Source organism: Myiozetetes cayanensis, unplaced genomic scaffold, assembly GCF_022539395.1.
Source record: "Myiozetetes cayanensis isolate MyiCay16 unplaced genomic scaffold, myiCay2020 scf5-8, whole genome shotgun sequence".
NCBI lineage: Eukaryota > Metazoa > Chordata > Aves > Passeriformes > Tyrannidae > Myiozetetes > Myiozetetes cayanensis.
In genome coordinates, this window is record NW_026087742.1 from 61,152,609 (window position 1) to 61,174,938 (window position 22,330).

The window sequence follows — 22,330 nt, forward strand, 5'->3', positions numbered from 1 at the left end:
AGCGATGAGTAATGAAGAGGTGGTCGTTCTGAGCGTGGGAGGTGTGAGATATGTAACCCGGGCTTCTACACTGCAGCAGTTCCCTGAGTCCAGGCTGGCACGGATGTTGAACCACGATGAGCCGGAATTCAAACTGGTGAATGGAGAATTTTTTGTGGACAGAGATGGAGCTTTGTTTAGTTACATCATGGACTTCTTGAGGACTCTACAGGTCTCCTTACCAACTGATTTCTCAGACTATCAGAGGCTGCGGAGAGAAGCAGAATTCTATGGACTCCACCCCCTGGCTGACCTCTTGAGCCAGGAACACTTGCTGAAGCCGAGGCTGGAGATCTTGGAAGTGCGTTTTTCTCTCCAAGAAATGCAGGCCTTTTTCCGGGTCTTTGGTTCCTGCAGTACCACTGTGGAGGCACTAGCTGAGCAGGTCACTGTGTTTACAGGGCAGCAGCCAGGACAGAGCTGGAGCAGCCCTTTTCCTTCTCAGCAAACACTCGTTCCACTTCCTTTGGAAAGACCTTCTCATCACGACATGGTTTTTCAGTGTGGTACTGAGTACTCTGCTGGGGACCAGTTTGTGGCCAGGTACTCTCCTAGTGTGGCTTCTCGTTTTGGAGATGTCTTTGTGACTTCTAGCTCAGGTAGCACACCCTGTGTGCTAGCAAAGCTCGTTTTAAAGAAACTGTCTGAGAGAAAAGAACTATGTTTCCTTATTTCTGGTAGTTTAATGGTATCTTTTTCTAGTTCTGAAACACCCAACCGATTTGTCTGTTCTTCAGCTTTCTAAAATATTGTTGATGTTTGTGTATGAGTTCTTTTGGGTCTTTCTGTCTGACCTTTACTCCTCACTTGCTTTAAAATTTCACAGCATCAATGACCTTTTAGAAGACATGAAAAACAGAGTAAAATGAAGCAAAGGAGACAAAATAAAGGAGTGAAGTACTGGGGGAAAGCCTAAAATCTCCACTAGCTCATGGTCCAAAAGGCTTTCATACAGAAAAGAGGAAAAAGAGAATTTCTAAACAGGGTTAAAACCACCAGTGAAACCAAGATAGCATTGCAGGGACTGGAGAGCTTTTGTAGAGCCTTTTATTGAGGGGAGGGAGAAGGGATAGATTATTAACTATATGCTCCATAGTGGGTTTTCTTTGAATTCAGAGCCAGGTTCTGTTTTTATTAAGATTACTGTATATCAGTAATTTTTGTGATAGCAGTATTGTATTCTAATGACAACTTACGTTTTTAAACAAGCTTTTGCTGGATGTCTCTACTGTATGGAGGCATGCTCTTGCTGTATATGAAAATGTAACCTAATTTGTCCTCTGTGGCTGTTAGAACATCTGGAATTTTATGGAAATTTCATTGAAACATTTCCAAAAGGGTTATTCTATCTGACTATATGAACCAACACAGCAGTCTTTTGATTATTTATAAAAGAAAATAAACTTTATCTTTCTTCTAGCTTTCTTTGGCTAAGCAAGTAGAAGAAAAACTACTCTGCATTCATGAAGCAACATATATTCGTGTGCCAAACCTTAACTTCGTAATGTATTACTAATTTTAGTTGGTTGCGTAGGTTATGGCAACTTAAATAGTAAGGAAAATACTTCTGATTCTTTCTTTTATTTCTTCAGACTTGGTAAAAATTTTCCTCTGCAGATCAATAGAAAAGCTTATCTTGAGTAATGAAACAAGTCAAGTTTGATTATGTTGCCTGCTGAATTTCTGTCTTATTCTTTGCGGTGACGTGGATTCTTTTGCCTTTTTTTGTGCTTTCCACAAATATTTGTTGTACTTCCCTGTGAACTGTGAAACAGTTTCACCTTGTCAGCTTATATATTTTGTAATAGTATCTTTACCTGACTTCTGTTCCTCAAAATGTATGGGTAGATTCTTACACTGTACTTTATATCAGGTAGAATTTTACGCAATGTGAAAATGATTTTCATACTTGTTGCCACAAGACCTGCTGTACCAGGTAACTTTGCAATAAATGTCACTGTTTGTAGAGAGAAATCCCATGTGCTGGCAAGTGATGCTCTTGGGGTGAATGGGAACTTCACTGACCATCATTTACTCTTACCTGAAAAACAGTTGCAGCATTAAATAGAACCTGCCACTCCCCTCTCCTCCGTTGAGTGAAACGAGATGGAGGTTGTCACAGCTATTTTCTCAAGAAAGTAAGTTTTGGGGGAGGATAGGAGGGGTGTGTGAAAGAGAAGTGCTTCTTCCTTGACATGTAACTGGATGAACTGAGTATTACTGTTAATGAAGGAAAGAGTTCAGTTGTCCTTAATGAGTTAAAAAATATCCAGAACCTTGGTTGCTGTGCTGACCTGCACTATCAGGAAGCAGTTAACGTGTGTTGTAACTGCCTTTTTTTTGTTCTCTGATTTTTAGGTATGTTTCCATAAAGCCTGATAATAGGAAGCTGATTAATGGTACTAATGTGCTAGGCCTGCTGTTTGACACTTTACTCAAAGATGGATTTCGCCTCATAAGTGCCAGGACAGTCTCCAGTGAAGAAAAGGTTGAATGCTACAGTTTTGAAAGGATGAAGAGGCCAGCAGGCCTTACTGTCATGGTGAACCAACCCTCGGGGAGCTCTGGGGTAGCAAAGGCAAGGGGAGGCCAAAAGCAGAAAGGGAAATAAAGGCTTTTCCTTTCATCTTTTAAAGGTGGAAGAGGGGTGTGTCAGCACTAGTGGCCTTTTTTTGTTGGCTTGTTTGAAACTGCAACTATTGAGGGAAGTAACAAACAAGCAATTTTTTTTTTTTCCAAGTACTTGGAAAAAAATTGCTTTCCTGCCTTTTACTGCTCCACCCTCTTCAACTTTAAATAAAAGAACCACAGATTCAATGCTGGGTTTGTGGACCAGATTCCAGCATTTTCAAGGGTTGTTTTTGTTTTTCTCTGTGGCTAAGATTTATATGGGGACTCACAAAGCATCAGCCATTTCTTCTGGAAAATCATTTTTATACTCTGTGCTAATCTGTAAGTAGATTTTAAAAACATTGTAATACATGAAGAAACAACAGCTTGACACAACTGTCATCCCAACAGTTTGGAGAAGTGGCTGGAGGAGGAATTCAAACCTCAACGATTGATGATTGCTTCTCCTTCTCACTGAATCTCTTGCAGTTAGCTGAGAGCAGCTAATTGCTCTAACGGGAAGATCCGGAGCAGTGCTGCTGTGTGGCTTTGTGAAGCCATCACCAGGCTCTGTGAAATAACACATTACTGTCTCTTGTAGAATACTCCTCTGTCCTCCTCCCACTCTGAAGGCATTAAGCTGTTCTTCAGTGCTGAGAATTAAATGATAAAGGTCTTTGTGAGCAAAGGGTCAGCTAATTTCTAGAGATTTAACTATAAAAAGGATGAAAATGCGACAAACAGTCCTTCAGATGGAAGAGTTAGTACAGTTTTAATCAAAATAGTACAAAGGACTTCTTAATGCTTGTTAAGTGCAGCACAGTTAGAAGGAAGGCTTGGCAGCAGTGGCTTTTAAAAAGCCTTGGGAATGTTAGCCCTGTACAAAGGTTTGTAAAAATGCGAAAATTAGCTCAGGTACTGGGAGAGGTAAGTTAACGAGACTTTATAAATTATCTTTTGCCCTCCCTTCAAGGCAGGGAAAGAAGATAGCAATAACTTCAGGGATCACTTATTTGCATCTGGCTTTTGTTGTTGATAAAACACCATCTTTCCAGAACTACAAACAACCCAGTAGAGCTTGTTTGGGCCTTCTTGGCTGACCATAGAATCATAGAATATGCTGAGTTTGAAGGGACCCGTCAGGGTTGTCAAGTTCAACTCCTGGGACTGTGCAGGACACCCCAAGTATCCCACCATTTGGACAGCACTGTCCAAATGCTTCTGCCTGCAGAACTCTGTCAGGCTTGATGCTGTGACCACTGCCTTGGAGAGCCTGTTCCAGTGCCCAACCACCCTCTGGGTGAAGAACCTTTTCCTAATATTTAACCTAACTCCCTTGACACAACTTTGGGCCATTCCTTCAGGTCCTGTCCTTGGTCACTACAGAGAAGAGATCAGTGCCTGCCCCTCCTCTTCCCCTCACAAGGAAGTTGTAACTGCAGTGAGGTCTCCCCTCAGTCTCCTCTTTTCCAGGCTGAGCAGACCAAATGACCTCAACTGCTCCTCACACGGCTTCCCCTAAAGGCCCTTCACCATCTTCATTGCCCTCTTTTGGACACTCTCTAACATCTTAATATCTTTTCCTCTTTGCTTGTTCTAGAACTTTTTGTGTTGAGAATAATGTGATTATGGGACTACATCTCTTAAGCTGCTTACAGGTTATATATAATGTAATAAATTTTGAGGAATGTAAGAGTGAATGCTTTCACGTCAATTTTTTTTTTTTTTTTTTGTCAATCATGTCACTATGTTCATATTTGTCTTGAAGTAAGACATTTCTTACCATGAGAACCATCATTCACAGATGATCTTTTGAGTTCCCTTCCAGCCTGGCCTGTTCTATGAATCTGTGGAGACCTTCTCTGAAGGTCTGTGTCAGAAAGCCTGTCATGGTGGGCTTTGAGGTCAGACTTCTGATGGCAGCATTCAGGTGACACAGCTGTGTGGGTGCCTGTCCCCACAGGTTGCTGTACTACAGAGATTACGCTGCTTGTATGAAAACAATAATGTTGAGTGTTGAGTGAGTTGATTGTGAATACTGTTGATGGAGAAACTTGCCAATAATAATGAGAATGCAAGACAAAAAGTGACCACTTTTTATGGAAAAAGTTAAAAAAATAGACTTGAGGCTGTATTTAGACGTCATGCCCTAAATGATCGATGATAATAGCGATGTAAACTAAGTGAGACTAGTTTCAGAACCTCTCATTGTAACAGTTACACTATTTCATCTACCACAAGAATACTGACTTTATTTTCCTTGCTGTAGCAGCCACTTGGAAAATTGAAGTTTGGATTACTTTTTTTATAAATAAAGTGAAAGAAAATATGAAATATTTCCTTCTTTAAAAAGCCCTGGAGTTTTAACCTATGGCATCACCCATGGTCCACGTCTTTCGCAAAATGAATATTTGGTACAACCATTTCAGTAACAACTTATGATGGGCTAATGCTGAACACTTTTTGGTTCCCCTCACGGATTAATTTTTATTCAGCACCAACATCGTTCTATGAATGCATTATTTTGGCTCTCATTATATTTGGAAAAATATACCAGTGCAATTTCCTGTCATGTAAAGGACTGTACATGCTTTACCTTGACCTTGGGTAATGGCATACTGTGAGACTACATGTCTTTTTGAAGCGAAACACATGACTGTCAGCAAGCTTGGATTCCCAGAGTTCTTCTAGCATTTACTCTTACTTAGCAATGAACTGTGAATTGTCACCTTCTGTCACTTGTGTGCCTGCAGAGAACATGACTGGGCTCTTATACAACACTTTCATTTTGTTGGTTTTTTTTTTTTTTTTAACTGATAGTTGCTTAAATAAGTTTGAGAGTGTGTGTGTGTGTGAAGAACCTGATAGAAATGTGTTGTGGCTAGTAGGATAACTAATGATGTTAATTGAAGGTTAATTGAATTAATAAATTTAATTGAAGCTGCTTCTTCAACAGAAAGCACCTTCCTGGATTTCTTGATACAGAAAATGAAAGCAGGGATGGTAGAGCTACTGGTGTTGTGTAGCTTCAAGCTACAACTAAATCGCAATAATCATGGAAGAAGGGATAAAATTATGTTCATTTGAAGACAAGTTAATATAAAAGTAGTGTTGATTTACTAGGAGGATCTTCAGCTGGCCTCCACCTTGCATGGTTATTTATGCTACTGCAAAGCATCGCTGAGCCAGGATGACAGTTCTTCTGTGCCCTCTTTGGAGAGGTGTGCAGTGTAACCTGCAGGCACCAGGGCAGGAATTTAGGAGTGACCAATGTTGTTACTGCCCCTTCCGTTCTGAGGTCCCCCAAAACAGGGATGCAGCGGAGAGCAGACCATGTGGTAAGTGCTCAGCAGAGTGGTTCACACGGGTGCGTTTGCGAGGAAGGGAACAGCTGTACAAGTAGAAGTGAACTTGGCTGATGGGGACTACAAGTCTGAGTGATTCAAAAAGCTGCTTGGTCAAAACCAGATTATGTGTTAAACCGAGTACTTTCACCCAGATCTTGGCAGGCAAGTTAACTCTGATACCTCACAGCACAATCTCTCTTAGACTAGCAATGTATTGTAGGTGACTTGGTCATGCTTTTACATGTGACAGAGCCAGAAGCTCTGATTGCTCACATCTAGCTCTATTTTTGATTAAATAGGAATGGGATTTTGACACATTTAGACTCCTTTTTCCAATGACAAAATTTGTTATCCCTGACATGATCCACTTCATCGTCATTGCCAACTTTCTCAAGAGAATTCCTTTCTTTTTCCTGGGAAGATGCAAAATTTGCTGATTTCAGTAAATTTAACTGCTGTATTTACCTTTTTATTATTCCCTGGATTCAGCAGAAATGTGCAAACTGCTCCACTGTCCTAGATGCTAGAAAGGGACTGCTGCAGTGCTGGGGCAGCCCTCTCTCTCACTCACAGCAAGCAGTGAGCTCTCCTTGGCTTTGTAGCAGGCAAGCAGACTGCCAGAGCAGTAAACAGATCACTAGGTAAGATAACACCATCATCCTGTCCCACACGGGCAGCAGTTTGCATGGCAGCAGTAGATCGTCTAAGAAGAGGTGATAGCTTGGTGGATTTGTAAACAGCAGATGACTGAGAAAGGCAACACCTCGTTTTCTTTTGTATTTTAATCACCTTTCCCTCCTTTATAGTTGGATTGCAGCCTGTATTTCTATATTATTTATTTATTCCTTATTATGTAAAGCCCTGTCAAGGCCTTTACCAGCACAATCTTTTGGTGCCTGTTGGATATCCCAGTGGGATAGAGGCACCACATTTTTCCCATCTTCCCATTCTTGTACTGTGATGATTTCCTTTTGTAGTGATTGATGTAATTTTTTGTGCTTATAGCTAACTTTATGACTGCTTCTTCACACAGTGGAAAGTTCTCATGTCCTTCTTATCTCTTCTGGGGACATGTAATTTATTTACCACCCAAATTGTTCAGTAATCTGCTGATAGCAGGAAGGAGAGAGTCTGTTGTGAAATACCTTCTTGTTCTTTGAGTATTGATTTCAGTATGACAGTTCATGGGGGTTTTTGTTTCTTTGGGAAGTGCAGTCACTGCATTCTTACAGGTTCTGCAGCCAGTGTTCATGTGAACGTATAATTTATTAAGAATAGAAGTTTAAATAAAGCTATTAAAACTGATACTATAGACTGAGATACTGTTTAGATTAAGACTGATCTCTTTGCTCTGGCCACAGTACTGGGAAATTTCCCCCTCAACTAAATAATTCCAAACCACTGAATTTCATGGAAATAGTAGAAAAGTGCTCCCTAAGAGGCTGTATATGAGGAATAATAGCCATAGGGTGAAAGAATGATGCTGGAGTAACTGTATCATGCCCAGGGGTAGTTACTTCTGTTATCTTTGGAGAAACTTTTCTGCACATTGGGCTCTTCCTACTTTCTACCTATTTTGGTTATTTCCCAGCTTTCCAATGCTCAGCAATAACTCCTTTAATCTGAGCTGAACAAGGCTGATGTGCTTTTGTCTGTCTCTGGAGTGGATAAGTCTAAAGGTATATTCCAATTCAGTACCAGAAAGCCACCAAAGTGGATCAGAAGCCCTGTTTGAGTTCACAACGAAGCATTCATGACTTTGAATTTTTTTTTTTTTTTTTTTTAAAATTTGTTCCCAGATTGCTGGAAAGTGTTACTGAATATTCATTGAGAAACAAGCTGGGAGTTATCCAAGAGGAGGAGGGAGGCTCATTGCTTCTTCCCTCTGATTTGTGCTGAACCATTGCCAGGCTTTAACTTTACAAGGTTTATTTTTATCGATTTTCAACAATAAACAGAGGGAGTACCTTCAATAAAAGATTTACAGTGCATCACGAGGAAATACAACTCCCTACCAAATATTATATTGATCTACTCCCAGATGCTACTGAAACAGCAAATAAAAGCCCAAATGAAGTCCAGTGATGGAGAACTTCCTCTCTTTAATGACAGATGCATATGACTGTTATGTCTTCAGAAAACAATAAAAGGGAAGGGAGTGACTCTGCTTCTTTGACCATATCTTCAACAGCCCAGTTAAATCTGTCAACTCAATGTAATCCACATAAATAAAAAATTTGGGAACCAAGGGAACTGCTAGTGCGTCTGAAGATTCCCATTCTTTGAAGCTGCCTCTCCTGCTGCCGTCAGGTCATAATTAGTCACAGAAGGCCTTGTTGTGACTAGCAAATGGATGGACCAACAATGATTTGAATAGTCTGGTTCTGACTGGAGATATGCCTGGAGCCCTGAACACTCTCAAATGGGTGGGTGAAATGTAAATCACTAGTCATCATATAAAATAAAAATAAATCTGACTTCTATTAAAAAAAAAAAGAAAAAAAAAAGGCAATGTCAGTTTTCTAGACCATCATGTATTTTCTACTGAAATAACACCCTGAAGTGTGATCTGATGTGTAAATTTTTCCAAGAATCCTTCCTCCATTTCTACTCTGTTTTCATTCTAATGGAATGGTTCAATAATTGGTGGCTTTTTTTCTGGTCAGAAGGATGATGAATGTAGCCCTAAAGGTTGGAAACAGTAATGTGTACAAGTCTGCTGAAGAAAATTAATTTAGGGCTTTGCTTTCTAAGCAAGTTACTGTTACAGCAGTCAGTTGAGTGCTTGCTGAAACTGTGAAGAATTAAACATTGCAACATTGTTCCATCCTGATTCTCCACTGGAAAAAAAAAAAAAAAAGGCAATAGATTGGAAACATCAAGTCTGGGGTTTTACTAGTACTTTAGAGTCAGGACCTGAGTTTTCTTTGAATTTCAAAGGCAGTTGGTAGCTTTCATTGAGGGCCTTCTGAAAAGACTGGTCTACAGTTTTTGTTTTTGTTCCCCAGTGATATCTAAACTGAGTAATAAAATAATTGCTGACATACTGGTTTATTTACAATGTTGTATTCAACAATAAACAGAAGGCATGCTCATCCTTCTATCCTTTAATCTTTGTGTTTTTAATACGTCTTCAGCCCACTCCTCAGCCTGGTACTGGTGGAACAGAGGAAAAGGCTACGTGATGAGGGCAGGCAGAAGAGATCCACAGAAGGCGGCCAACTCCCTTCTTTCCTATTACAGAGAGAGGGTGTTAAGGAATAAAATTAGGCTGGAAAGAATCATGGCTTTTGTGGGACCAAAGACACACAACTTATTTCAGTAAATTTATTGACATAAATTTAAATAATAGATTTAAATTTATTGAAGGGAGGACAGTTAACAGAGCTGTCAGAAATGTCAATTCCACTGGATAAGGAAAAGCAGATCTCACAGGGGTGAATGAATGGGTGGGTGATAGCTGCTATATGAACATGGAAATGGCACAGAACAACCTACAGAGGAGACGTAAATGTTTGAGACTATAGGGACTTTTTTTTTCCCCAGTGCGTTAGGTTAATGCATCTTCAGAACATCTTACATCGATAGTTTGCATACCTGAGGAAGAGAATTTTTCTCTAGGAGGTAATTTCTGCATATATGCTGTGAAGCGAGACATTGCAGGATCCAGACATCAGATGGATTAATCATGCTGATTCCTTACATCTGCAAAGAGAAGCTAAGCTTTCAAAGGTCAAATAGACAAACTCTGAAAATCAGAATAACAGCACTGTTTTGGCAGCACTGGGGTGACAAGCCTGCCGGATACTTTCTGGATATTTCCTGTTGGTGGACTTTGTTTCAATTCCAGTTGCAGTATGGTGAGCACTAACCCTATTAGTAAATTCCTAATTTTCCATAAACTGGAAATGTATCTCCTGGAACAGACCGGTTTACATTGTTTTCCCCACTTGCAATTTGATCCTTAAGCCATATAATATTCCTTTGCTACCTATGATCATTCAAAACATTATCTTCCAAAGATGGCTCAGTAAACTGTGGATCTCTGGAACACATTAATATCTTCAATGATTAACTATGGCCAAGTCAGAAATGTAAATAAAAAATTGTATCTGCATGGCTCTTAACGTAACTGAGATATTTCTCCCATCTTGATTAGGCCAATGATGCTTTCTGCTTTTATAGAGTTTGACATTTGAAGTGTGACAGTGCAATCTAGAATTTCCTAGTGTCCATATGCAGTCCCTGTATCTCTATGGATACATTTGGGAAAAGGATGGACAAAAGGTGATCCATTTGCAAGACTCATCTTTCAGAGATTCCCTGCAGAACTTGGCTGGAAAATGCACTAACAGGCACAGGAACACTTGTGTGACTTCTCTGTTGGCTACGGTTTGTACTCATAAGCTGTGCTGTAGCAGTGTCTTGTGGATGGCTACTGAAAGTCAGACCCACAGAATCATAGAGTAGTTTGGGTTGGAAGAGACCTTAGAGATCATCTAATTCCAGCCTCCCTGACATGGGCAAGGACACCTTCCACCAGACCAGGTGGTTCAAACTCCATCCAACCTGCCCTTGAACACTTCCAGGGAAGGGGCATTCACAGTTTCTCTGGACAACCCCTCCCAGTGCCTCACTATCCTCTGACTCATGACCCATGCTCTCACTGAGCTTCTGAGTTAGGCTCTGAGACTGAACAGAAAAGCTGATCATGTGAAGTCATACAAGGCTAGTGGAATATCAGGCAGATACGGTTTGGATCATCCCTATTCTGTAGAGATGATCTTCTTGTCTACCCTCAGCGCCAAGATAAAGCCATGAATGAACAATCCAATGCCAGTTCTTAAATCACTTATGGAGTGTTCAGGGCATGCACATGTGGGTTTTTGCTCTTCTGAAACAAGTGGTGACAAGCATGCAGGTCTTCTACTGGAGGCAAAGTCTTGTGCTGCTTTCCTGGAGGGCATGAAGGTCTGTATGGTTGGAAAACCTGTGCTGTGTGATGCCTGTGCTTGGAAACTGGTGTTTACTTGTCTTGGGAATCTAAGAACAACCTTGTCTATACAAAGAGAATGCAAAGCCTGTGCTTCAGAAAACCCATAAGGAAATAGTTTTTATAAAGATGTCTGTCTCTGGAAATGTTGTTACTGCCATCAATGCTCTCTACTGCACCATGTCTAAATTCCTCCCGAGATGTCTGTGGCAATTCTAACCATTTTAAATTAGTATTTGCAATATTAATAATACACTATTTGAGACCCTCATTTTCAGAAGGCAGCTCCTTCTGCAGCAGAGAAAACTTCAGCTTCTCTTTGCTCTAGGTATCAGTATTTGCTGTTATTGGAGGCAGCTTTCACAGAATGAATTTGGTTGGAAAGGACCTCTGAGATTAAGTCCAACCTATGACCAACCAAACACCACCATGTCGGGTAGACCACAGCACTGAGTGCCTCATCCAGTCTTCTCTTAAACACCTCCAGGGACAGTAACTCCACCACCTCCCTGGGCAGTCCACTTCAATGTCTAATTACCCTTTCTGAGAAGAAATTCCTCCTTATGTGCAACCTAAACCTTCCCTGGGTACAGTCTGAGGCCATTTCCTGTTGTCCTCTTGCTGGCTGCCTGGGGCAACAAAGAAGGTCTCTACAGTTACCTGAAAGGAGGTTGTAGCAAGGTGGGGGTTGGTCTTGTGCATAAAGAGGCTGCATCGCCTCGACTCTGCAAGAAATGCACGCTATACATTCAGGATTTTCTGCATGCAAAGGCATAGGATTGTGAACTCTTCTTGTCTAGCCCCAAAGTTATCCTGTCTAATGGATAGCAGAATAAGCAAGGAGAACTGTTGAAGGATTAACTTGCTGAGTCAAAAAAGCCTGTAAGTGGTTAACAAGTGTTCAGCCCTGCTGAACTTTCATAACACTGCTATCCAAAAGTGATTTGACCTTGCCATATTTAATTTTGGTGTCATTGTTACTGATAATTTCTGCTCTAGAATCATGGCTGCCAAGGGATCCAAGAACTGTAGACCACACACCAGAAAAATTCCAATTCTGCATCACTGGACTGCCTGGTGCTCCCAGGTTTGAGCTATGCTTAACTTCTTCAGGATTTATGTAGAAACAGATCGGGATCTGTTTTGCAAATGTTCTGTTCCTTGTCACCCTCTAATCAAGGTCTAGCCATGTTAGGAGACTTGCTGACAGCCTAGGACAAGAAGTGGGAAAACCAAAAAAGTTCTGGTCTTTCTCAAGTGTTTCTGCACAGGCAAACTAGAACCAGAGGCCAGGTGCCTGCCTGTATCACTTGTGACATCTTGAGGCAAGATGTTCTGCTTGCTCAGCCTTCTCAGAAGATTCATGTGATGCTCATCAAGTCAAGTAAAATGTATCTTATGCAGATAGTCTTTAATGACACCACTACATCACACACTAAGTGTCTGAACGCCAGGGAGGTTGTGCTCATTCGTGGGGTATGCACTGACATGGAATTCTTCACAGGCTAATGCAGTTTCTCCAACCAAAGAGAAAAAAACCCTGAACAAACCAGAAATGCTACAGTTTCTAAACTAAACCACATCTTAATATCTATTTAAGTGTTAATATAAATTAGTGAATAAGAAAACACAAATAAAGATTAGCGAAAAAGAAAATTGCTACTATCATTGGCTAATGAAGAGCTCTCTTTGCAGACACTGGTAGTCAAAAAAATGAGGGTGTGGCAGGATTAACACCGCTCTTGCACAAGGAAACAGTTGTTGCTTTCACAAGTGCTGCTGAACAACATTGTCCCACTCAAGAGTTCCAGATGCAGATACCAATGGTTGCAAGCAGCACCTGTATATCAATGTATAACACATACACACACACACACACACACACACACACACAAGAATTCCAAGTACTTTTAAAGATAATAGAATTCAGGAAGGTGTTTTTTTTTTGTTTGTTTGTTTTGTCTATGTAATACCAAGAGGCAGATGAAAGAAAATTACAAAGGTAAAGAAGCACAATATAAATTATTTGTTTTCAACATACAGGGTGACAAAGAAATTCCTATCTCAAGGATGTGCCTTATGGGGATTCAGAGTAATTTCCCCAGGCCTAAGTGTCTCAAAAGAAGAGCCTGTTGCCAGCCTGAGAAACTCAAAACATTACATATCACCAGGACCAGGTGCTATTTTTAAAAACCTCTACAATAAATATGAAAAAAACCCACTAAAACAACACAAAAAACCCAAACCCAACAAAACCAAAAATGGAGATACAGTTAGGATTTTGTCAATTACCATTAAAAATGTCTCCACTGCTCTGGACAACTGCTCACAGCTAAACTGCAGCCTCTAAAAGCTGCAGTTCTAGAGGAAACTGAGATACATTCATAGAGGAAGGCAGTGCCTTTCTCAGGCTGCTTTATGCCTGAGTAAGCGTAAAATAATGGGACACAATGTAAGAGCTCTGCAAGTTACCTATGTGTCCTAAGCTACTAAAACTGTTCAAACAAAATAAAAATTAAAGATACTCCAAGAACCATGAGGAAACCCTAAAGTTTAATCCTGATTTGGAAATGGAGTGTGTAACCACTCCTCATAAGAGGAAGAATGTAGCAATTTTTCTGAGCAGGATAAGTTATTTGAATCTTCTTCAACCTAGAACAGGCTCTTACCTATGCTGCCAATTTGTGAGGAGGATTGTAAATTCTCTTGTAAAACAAACAAACAAACAAACTCCCCTGAAACTCAAAAAACTTCTTCAAACACAAGAAAACAGTTTGAAGGTAGATGGCAGGAGGGAAGAGGTGAATCCCTTTGCTGGCTGTTGAACAGACATGTAGTTGCTCTCTGCTTTCCATCTTCAGCAGATTTAGAGAATGTAGGAGCATAAAGCAGTTTAAAGCCACCTTTACTGGTGCTCTTTTTAGCAATAAAAACCAGAACTTTGGCATAACAGAGATCTGTGATGCAATTCAGAAATACTTAGTTATCTCAGTGTTCATCTACTGAAAACATAAGGTATTCCTTTAGTGTGCTTTAATGGGTACTTATATTTATTGTATGCTCATTTTACTGTTACTTCAGGAAATATCTTAGGAAAAGAATATGGAATTGCAAGGCACTGCACAGTTAGTCCAATAAAAGCAAATTCCACTACCCTTTGAAATCCTACCTGCAGCTTGCTTTCATCTGCTAAGAGTAATAGCTATCACTGCCAACAATCTTTGAACAAAACCATTTTGTGATTTCTGTTTTGCACATATCCTTGATTTAACAAGAAAGATGGGTAACATCTGTGGGCAACTTCAACTTCCACTGGGTCCTTTTTCAGAAGAGATGTGAACTTCAATCTCCTTGGGCTTCTGAAAACCAGGTTTTCTATTTCATGGAAGAGTACCCTCACCTTGTTTCAGCCAGTTTCTTAAACTCTTCTGACGGATTTTAGCAAGTCATGACAATTTTAAACCAGCTCTTTGGTCTGACCCCATCTTTCCCATTCCCCCTTTTCAATCACAGTATGTATCCTCACCCTCTGTTGCTTCTGCCAACAGTTTAAAGATATCTGATTACAATAGATTTTTTTAACATGCTTTGAATAGGAGAAAGATACCTTAAGCACTTTGGCTTTCTTGGAATCATGCTGTCTTCTGTACTGTAGTAGAAGATTAACTCTTATATCAGTTTCTCTAACACTGTTGCAGCTGCGGATTTTCAGCCACAACTCCAGTTCCTCAGATGAAAATGAGCTGTTATAACCTTGGCCTTATCTGATACAGAAAGAGATCACCTCTGTATTGTTTATGTCAAAGCACAAGACCCTGTGCCTCTGAGACAGAGTCTTTCCTGGAAACTTTCCTGGCTACCTCATACAGTACCCACAGCATTCCATTATCACACAGATATACAACAACCATTACAAGGGAGATCCCAGGTTCTCTTTACAAGCACTTTTAGTTAAAAAAAAAAAAAAAAAAAAAAAAGCCAAAATACCTAATTTGTGTCCTTTAATTTCCCAATATGTTAGATACCTATTTCACTTGAAGAACAAGGTTTTTGTTTCTCAGCTTGTGGGAAAACACAAACTGGAAGTATGCAGCTACTTGCATTGGTAGCAATTTAAAACACATACAAAGAACAGATTAAAGCAAAGGAAACAAGATAAAAAAAAAACCCAAACCCAAGCCTCTTGGTAAAACTGACTTGTTAAATAGCAGAAGCTCTTTTAGATGTGCCTACAAGAGAGTCTCAGCCATTAAACAAAGCTGGAGCATGTATCTGGCTAGTTCACTGCCAGCTTACAAACTTTTATGTTTTAAAATCTATTACTTTAATTCTTGACAGCAGTTTATCTAAATACTTTGCATTAGTAAGACTGTAAATGTGATATTAAAGTATGCTAGTCTTAAGTTCTTTCACAAGGGCAAAGTACTGCTCTACATTTTCACTATAGCGTTTTAAAAATAAGCTTCTATAGAGGCATTAAGAGGCATTAAGAAACTGCGCAGATACTCTATTTAACCAGGCTTTAACATTTCTCTTATACACAAGAGATAAAACTTGATTCAAAGGTAGTTTTTACAAGCACATACATTTTTTCCCCCTCCATTTTCTCTATTTGTGATATGGAAATGAAAAGCCCCCAGCTTGTTGAAAGCAATGAATAGCTGAATTCAAGCACTATTCCCTTCTGGAACCTCCATAACAATACAACCAACAGGGGGCTGTCTGGCTACACGATGTTATCGAAGCTGCAGTGAAATCCTTTTTCTGACTGTACCACCTACCATCCACAGACACTTCCTAAAATTGGTTGTCACACAGGCCATTTAACAGATTTCATACCTGCAAAACATTAGAGCTCTTGTCCACCTTTGTCTCATGTTACTGAAAATTTCTTATTTTTGAGTCAGAAGTTCCATTATACATAGATGGATAATACAGTTTTAATGTATTTATTGATGTGTCTGAAAAAAACCCAGATATCGCTTGTTGGGAAAGAGGGACACTTTCACAATGTCTTCATGACAGGAAAGGTGTGTTGCAGCTGTTTCCATATGCTAAGAAGCTATATCTATATAAGCATTTTTGTGTTGGTTTTCTATGTAGATACCAATCTTCTGCAGAAGGAAAGAGGGAGATGAAGATGTCTTTAGTCTCTTTAATACTGATTTAAACAGCAGATAGGCAAAGCCTCTCTGTAGGACTATGAAGAAAGGAAGAATAAGGCCCTGAATATTCTTTACAGTGATTTAAGCAATTAAACTTTAAATTTAAACTGGATTGCCATTCTTGAGAGTGGAGGGTGCTTTTCTTGGTGCCAGCATTGTTGCTCACGTAGCAAGCACATTCAGCTGGCTGAGCATACCAAAAACTAACCTAAAGTCATTCAGTGAAACCACCATGGAAATATCAGAGCCATACGATGTTGAAGGAAACAGGAAGGCTCTCAGTCCCAAAACTTGTCTGGCTTGAGAATCACAGGACTGTAGAACCACAGTCATATATTATTGTTGACTGTTCTAACTGGTCCAATAATGTAACCCCTGAAGCTTTTAATTTGCCTTTCTTTCAATAAAAGCTTAAAATGTATACATCTGAGACTTTATATGCTATAATTTTTGCCTTATATACTTCAAATTTTATAACACTAAAAGTTTTTCTGTGTATTTGTTGAGAGATTCCAAAATGTTTTACTTTTAAAACCACTTAAAAGTGTAAAAGCTGCTTACAGAAGGTTCCTTTATAGGTAATAAAGCCACTTGCTTGCCCTGCAGAAACATAGGGAAATGTGAAACTTTCTATCCATATCTGTCTCCTATGGCTATAAACAGCATAAAAGAACAATATGGATATATTATTCATGTCTTTCAACAGAAACTAAGTCAGCCTTTAGCTACTCAGCACTGTTTACTTTAGACTGAAGTTACAAGCTGGATAAATGCTGCTATAATTAATTTGTTAATTTCAGAACTTTCAAAAATAAGGTTCAAATTTTACATTAAGAGACAGAAGCAATATTAGATAAAATCAAATTTGATTTATTAACAAATACAGTTATTATATGTGAATAAAATGTGGAAAGAAATAGAATTGCACCTGAGAGCCATTAAATAACTTCTAACAGAAATAAACTATGTAAAGTGAAAAATACTCCAAAGATTATTATCCCCTTCACAGAAAGATGAGCATTGTCACTTGTGCCACTGCATTTTTTTCCATAATTATTTCTTATTTCTCTTTATAGGTAAACATTTTATTCTGATACACACAACTTCCACCTTAGAAAGGAGATTCACATATATCTCAGATGTAAGTTTTCCCTCAAGTACATTTTAAACTTTTTGTTTAAAAAAAAATAGCAGCTCACCACTTTGGATATATTTCTATCATTTCTTGTGATTTCTATGACAGGTTGTGATGAAGAAGATAAAGGAAGTCTAAACATTTCAAATTTCCATCATTACCGTTAGTATTGCTAGCTGTCTAGGACAGACTTCCCTCAATACTTAACAAGATACCATGATTAAGGGAAAAGCTGAAACATTTTCAGATCTCTGTATCTAAATACCCAGTGCAGACCACTCTCACTCAGCAAAGTGTGCCATATGCAGTAAGTATCAAGAAAACTGGTTTTGAAATTTGAAGAACAATAGCCTGTAGAAGTCTTGAGTTACTTTACAATGTTAACAATGCACTGCTTACCACTGTACAACTCACTCATTCTTTCTGCAAAATAGGTCTTCGTGGGTAAATTTATTGTCAAATATGCTGAAGTTCAAATGTGAACATTACCTTCAGTGTAAATAGAATATTTTACAGAATGTTGAAGATGTTACTCATGAAATGACATTAAAAAATGGCACAAGTATTTAATAATAAGAGTCACATTTGCAAAATGAATCAGTGACAAGACAGGACAGAAATCAGAGTACTTGGGCGTTCACAGGACTGCACAAGTAGACCATGAATCACCAATATGGAAACTCTGCTTCTCAACTTGAGCTGGTAACAAGGAAAGCTGATTGCAGATCTTATCTTTAAAAGATACACAATACTCACCTCTTGCTCCAAAATCAGAACTGACGAATGCCATAGAAAATTCCATGAGGAAATGTACTCTAGTACAGCTACTAAACAAAAGTGGTTTGTTTTTTTAAACAAAACCCCAACAGCAATTCAAGGGAAATTTCTATTATCCCTATTTTAAATGTGACATCGAGGTGTAGAAACTACCTATGCCACAGTTTAAGGTATGCTTTAACAAGATAGGAGACTTGTGGGCAGACATAACATTACAGAGTATTTTAATTCAAATGACAACTCCCAAGAAACTCACCTACAAATGTGAACTGCCAGTGTTTCCTCAGCATTAAGCTTCTTGTTGGCACTGCCCAAAAACATCTTCCCTGGCCCAGCACCCGCACCAGGCCAGTCCTATCATTAGGTTGAATATTCTGTGTGATCACAAAGATTGCTTCATAATACACTGACACAAGGGGGCAAATGAAGATTGCAGAACCTTAAAGCAGGAGTTCTCTAACTTCTTATAGCTTCATTTTGTGATCTTCATGTTCTTTTTACAGTTATCAGGGTGTGTTCTGTTTATTGCCCCCACAAAAACATTTCCCCCTTTGAATTTTAATTCCCCTTATTAGTTGAAGCATTTTATTTACTTCCACAAAGACAATGAGAGACCTGAACAATCTTCCACACAAAGAAAGGCCAAGAGAGCTGAGAAGAAAAACCTGTGTTTGTGTGTCCTTCCAGCCTGGAGAAGAGAAGGCTTGTGTTTGTGTGATCTTATCAAAGTTTCTAAACACCTGCTGATGGAGGTAAGGGGTAGCAAAGAAGAGATAGGCAGACTCTTCTCCATTGTGTCCAGTGATAGGACAGGAGGCAACAGGTACAAAATTAACTACATGAAATTGTGTCTCAACAGGATAGGTTGTGGAGTCTCCATCCTTGAAGATAAACAAAACCTGATTGGACAATGCCCTAAAGAAACTGCTTTGTCTGACTCTGCTTGAATTAGATGATCTCCAGAGTTCCTTTCCTACCTTAAGTACTCTTATTTTGGGATTCCTTTTCAGGAACAAAATCCACAAAGTAGCAACCAAGGGTACTAATAAGCTTGCTCTTTTCTATGTGGAATATGATGAGGGGAATGAAATTGACAGTCATTTTGCAGATGACAGCAAAAGCTACTACTTAACAGTTTACATTCCCTTCTGGATCTCAAGTGCAGAACACCCTAGTGAATTTTAGGAATGATCTGAAGTGTGCAAGCCCTTTCTCCCAGGCCTGACTCGTTCTCTTTGCCTCAAGCCAGATCCTTTCTGTCAGGCTGCTGCTTCTTCCAATTTCAAGAAACAAACTCTAAATCTTTGCCCAACCCAATTCAATCCTTCAGATTTTCCAGTTTATCAGATCTGTCTTTCCCCTATCAGTTCTCAGCTCCAGTCTTTCAACACTAGATTTTTAGACATGCTCCTCTCACTAGACATTTTCACACCTATACAGCTACTAGTCTCAGTTTATTTTCAAGCAGGCCTACCTTTCTTTCTCTTTTATATGAATTAGGCATCTTTTTCCTGTGCAGTTCCTAAGCCTAGCAGAAAATAAGCACCTGAACTGAAAACAGTGAGTCTTCTTTTCTCACATCAGGCACAGTCCTTAGGATCCCAGAGTTGCAATGCAGAGAGTTTGATTTGGTCACAGCCTGTGGCACCATCCATGCAGGCAAACCTCTGGAAAATATAACTACTAATATTATTTAAGCCACCTGTGAACCATGTGAGAAATACAACATCCTTTCCAAAAGTTTAGGATACAAATCATTTGAGTAGGTCTTCATAAGCACTTCAAGTAATTTTCTTAATCCTGACAGGAACTTCAGTTCCTCAGTTGAACTCTGGTTCTGCAAATGCTCAGATTGTATTTTCATCATGTCACTGAACTGTTTTAAGTTGCTACAGCCAACAAACAAGGTGGTCCAACCTTCACCCTTCTGCTTCTTCCCCTTCTCTGCCATCTCCTGCCTTGTGCCAGTGATAGGGGTTTGCATTGAGAAGCAGAAGGAAACAGCCTGTTTCACTGATCCCATGAAGGCCTACATGGACACAATGAAGTAGTCAGGAACACATGGTTTGGCCGTTGGACTTTGACAAAGCCATGCAAATAGACTTACTTGTTGCATGCTCTCAGGTCTTTCTGATCAGCTCCTTAGATTCATATCTACTCATACAAGTCCCTGGGAAAAATCCTGGATATATTAAAACACCAGATCTATAAGAGCAACAGGATGGATGATCCTCTGCAAGCAGCAGTCTACAGTTGGCTGACAAAAATCAGTGACCTTTAAAGGAAGTGGCATAGTAGAAGAATAACACGTTTTTCTTTTATAACTCATAGAACCTGGTACAGCCAAGCAGTTTTAAGTTTTAAAACAGTTGAAATGTATGTGCAGGTCTTTAATATTAAGTAGTTAAAAATAAGCAAAAATAACATAGTGCTACTTTAAGAAATTTAGTGAGAAAGCTATCCAAACTTTGAGTCAGATAGCATATTTTTTTCTAAATAATCAACCTCTTTTTGGTCACATATCTTAAGAGACCTGTAAAAGGTAAGGGTACACATGGAAGTGTTCTTTACGAAAAGCCATAGGCTATCTAATTATGCACAGCTTTGCTACTGAGAACTGCTCAGGTCTGAACTAAATTGAGAATTTTAGCCATCAGTAGTTTCAACAGTTCAAATCTGTAGCAGTAGCAGACAAGAAAAGCGTAATTTTTAGCAGCACATACACCAGGTTGAAATTCTATACAGTCAAATAATGCAAATTTATGAATTATAAAAACTTGGATTCATATTCATCTACATCATGTTTGTACCTGTGCAACTGCACCAGTAGCAGGCTTGTGAAGGCTGAAGTGAAAACAAATCCCCAGCGCAGATAAGCTTTTCTCCTCCTTTTAAAACATCTATATGATATATAAACTTGACTCTGTGAGCACTTAATTGAAGAAGGTATGCGTATTTTAAATGGTAAAATACAACAGGGCTAATAAAATTAGATTAGCAAGTGATACTGAGTCATGATAGTGAAGAAAATAAAATCTTAAAAGGAAACACACTTTCAGATCTGTATCTAAAATTAGTGACATTTACATAACCATTAGTCTACATTTGACTCACCACACAGTTCTTGCATGCAGCTTTTAAAAGGAAAGGAGCCCAAGTAATTTCCATTCTCACTGCAGTGATTTCAATCTCAATGAAAGATTCTCCTGCAAGAGAAAAATCTTAGTGGAAGATGAGAAAAAAATTAGTAAATTCAGTCGGATCCACAGTTTAAACTTCTAACAATAAAACTGTTATGTGTCTATAGCAGATTCAGAAATGAAGTGATTAATAGGTTTTGTTAAAAAATTTGGAAGACACTTTTGCTTTGTGAGTTCTCTTTGCTAAAAGCATGACCAAAAATTTCCCAGTTCCATTCATTTAAAAAATGCTGTAAAAATGAATACACAGTTTTAAGGGTTTTATTAATAAAATACTGACAATTAAAGTAACATAATTTTTATAGTTTTTAAATATATAAAAAAACCACACTTACCAAAGCATTGTTAGACAGGTGTAGCTTGAGATGGCTTCTTTAAAAAGTTCAGTTTTCAGGTAAACCAAAGCAAACTTATATATGTCTTTCCTTTATTTACGATCAGTCCCTATGAAGTTTAAATATTTTCTGAACAGATGAAAATACAAACAAAAGCCGAGAAAGTCTTCATAAAACAGACACTATACAAATTTGCAGCAACAAAAAGGCATATGATATACACGAAATGTCCTTTTCCATGACTCGCGTGCAGAAGTGGCAAGCCTTACTTCAGCAGCACAGTTAATACTGGAGATATTTACAGTCTTAACACCAATATTTACGTGCTGCTAAAGTATGACAGACATCAGCATTACCAGATTGACTAATTCCTAAGTGGTATGTCTCTTCAGGGTGATGAAATCCTTGTATTTTTGAGGCAGCACAATATGGCCTGCACCTTTTCAAAACCCACAAACCATTATGTGCTGCTACGTTATGCCAAGGTGTCTACCATGCTTCAAGGAAATAGAAACACACTGAGAGCTTAATGCAGAATTTTCTTATTGAATGTTAGCTTCCATGTAGTAACATCAGCTGTATTAATAAACTGCAAAATGTTTATAAAACATCTGTCCATTGCCAAGTTGGCTGTTTATTTACAGTCCTCTAGACTTTACTGCCAACGTGCATAATACCTTAATGGGACATGAACCAGTAACTGGACAATTGTGTGTCTGATTAGAGGAA

At 38.9% G+C, this 22,330-nt stretch overlaps 1 protein-coding gene and 1 long non-coding RNA gene across 7 annotated transcripts in view; one reads left to right on the top strand and one right to left on the bottom strand.

The window, feature by feature from the left end:
- On the top strand, positions 1-8,045 carry KCNRG (potassium channel regulator). Of its 3 annotated transcripts, XR_007631013.1 has the most exons (3): positions 1-582; positions 2,007-2,177; positions 2,398-2,500. XR_007631013.1 is itself a non-coding variant. In XM_050333442.1 (2 exons), exons 1-2 carry the CDS (start codon positions 5-7, stop codon positions 7,893-7,895), a joined length of 678 nt encoding a protein of 225 aa, XP_050189399.1. In that variant the 5' UTR covers positions 1-4; the 3' UTR covers positions 7,896-8,045. The 3 variants fall into 3 exon arrangements, 2 of the variants coding, with proteins under 2 accessions (XP_050189399.1, XP_050189398.1); XM_050333442.1 differs by lacking the exons at positions 2,007-2,177; positions 2,398-2,500 and adding an exon at positions 7,796-8,045; XM_050333441.1 differs by lacking the exon at positions 2,007-2,177 and having other exon boundaries at positions 2,398-4,457.
- Positions 4,342-22,330, bottom strand: part of LOC126649363 (uncharacterized) — a 90,650-nt gene continuing 72,661 nt past the window's right edge. For all 4 annotated transcript variants that reach the window (XR_007631025.1, XR_007631027.1, XR_007631028.1 and 1 more), the window contains one exon: positions 4,342-21,710. This is a non-coding gene — a long non-coding RNA (uncharacterized LOC126649363). The remainder of the gene's footprint in view (positions 21,711-22,330) is intronic.

Coding starts and splice junctions, on each gene's coding strand:
- KCNRG (XM_050333441.1), top strand. CDS start 5: ATGAGTAATGAAGAGGTGGTCGTTCTGAGCGTGGGAGGTGTGAGATAT. Junction 583..2,397: donor GGGGACCAGTTTGTGGCCAG/GTACTCTCCTAG, acceptor TCTGATTTTTAG/GTATGTTTCCATAAAGCCTG.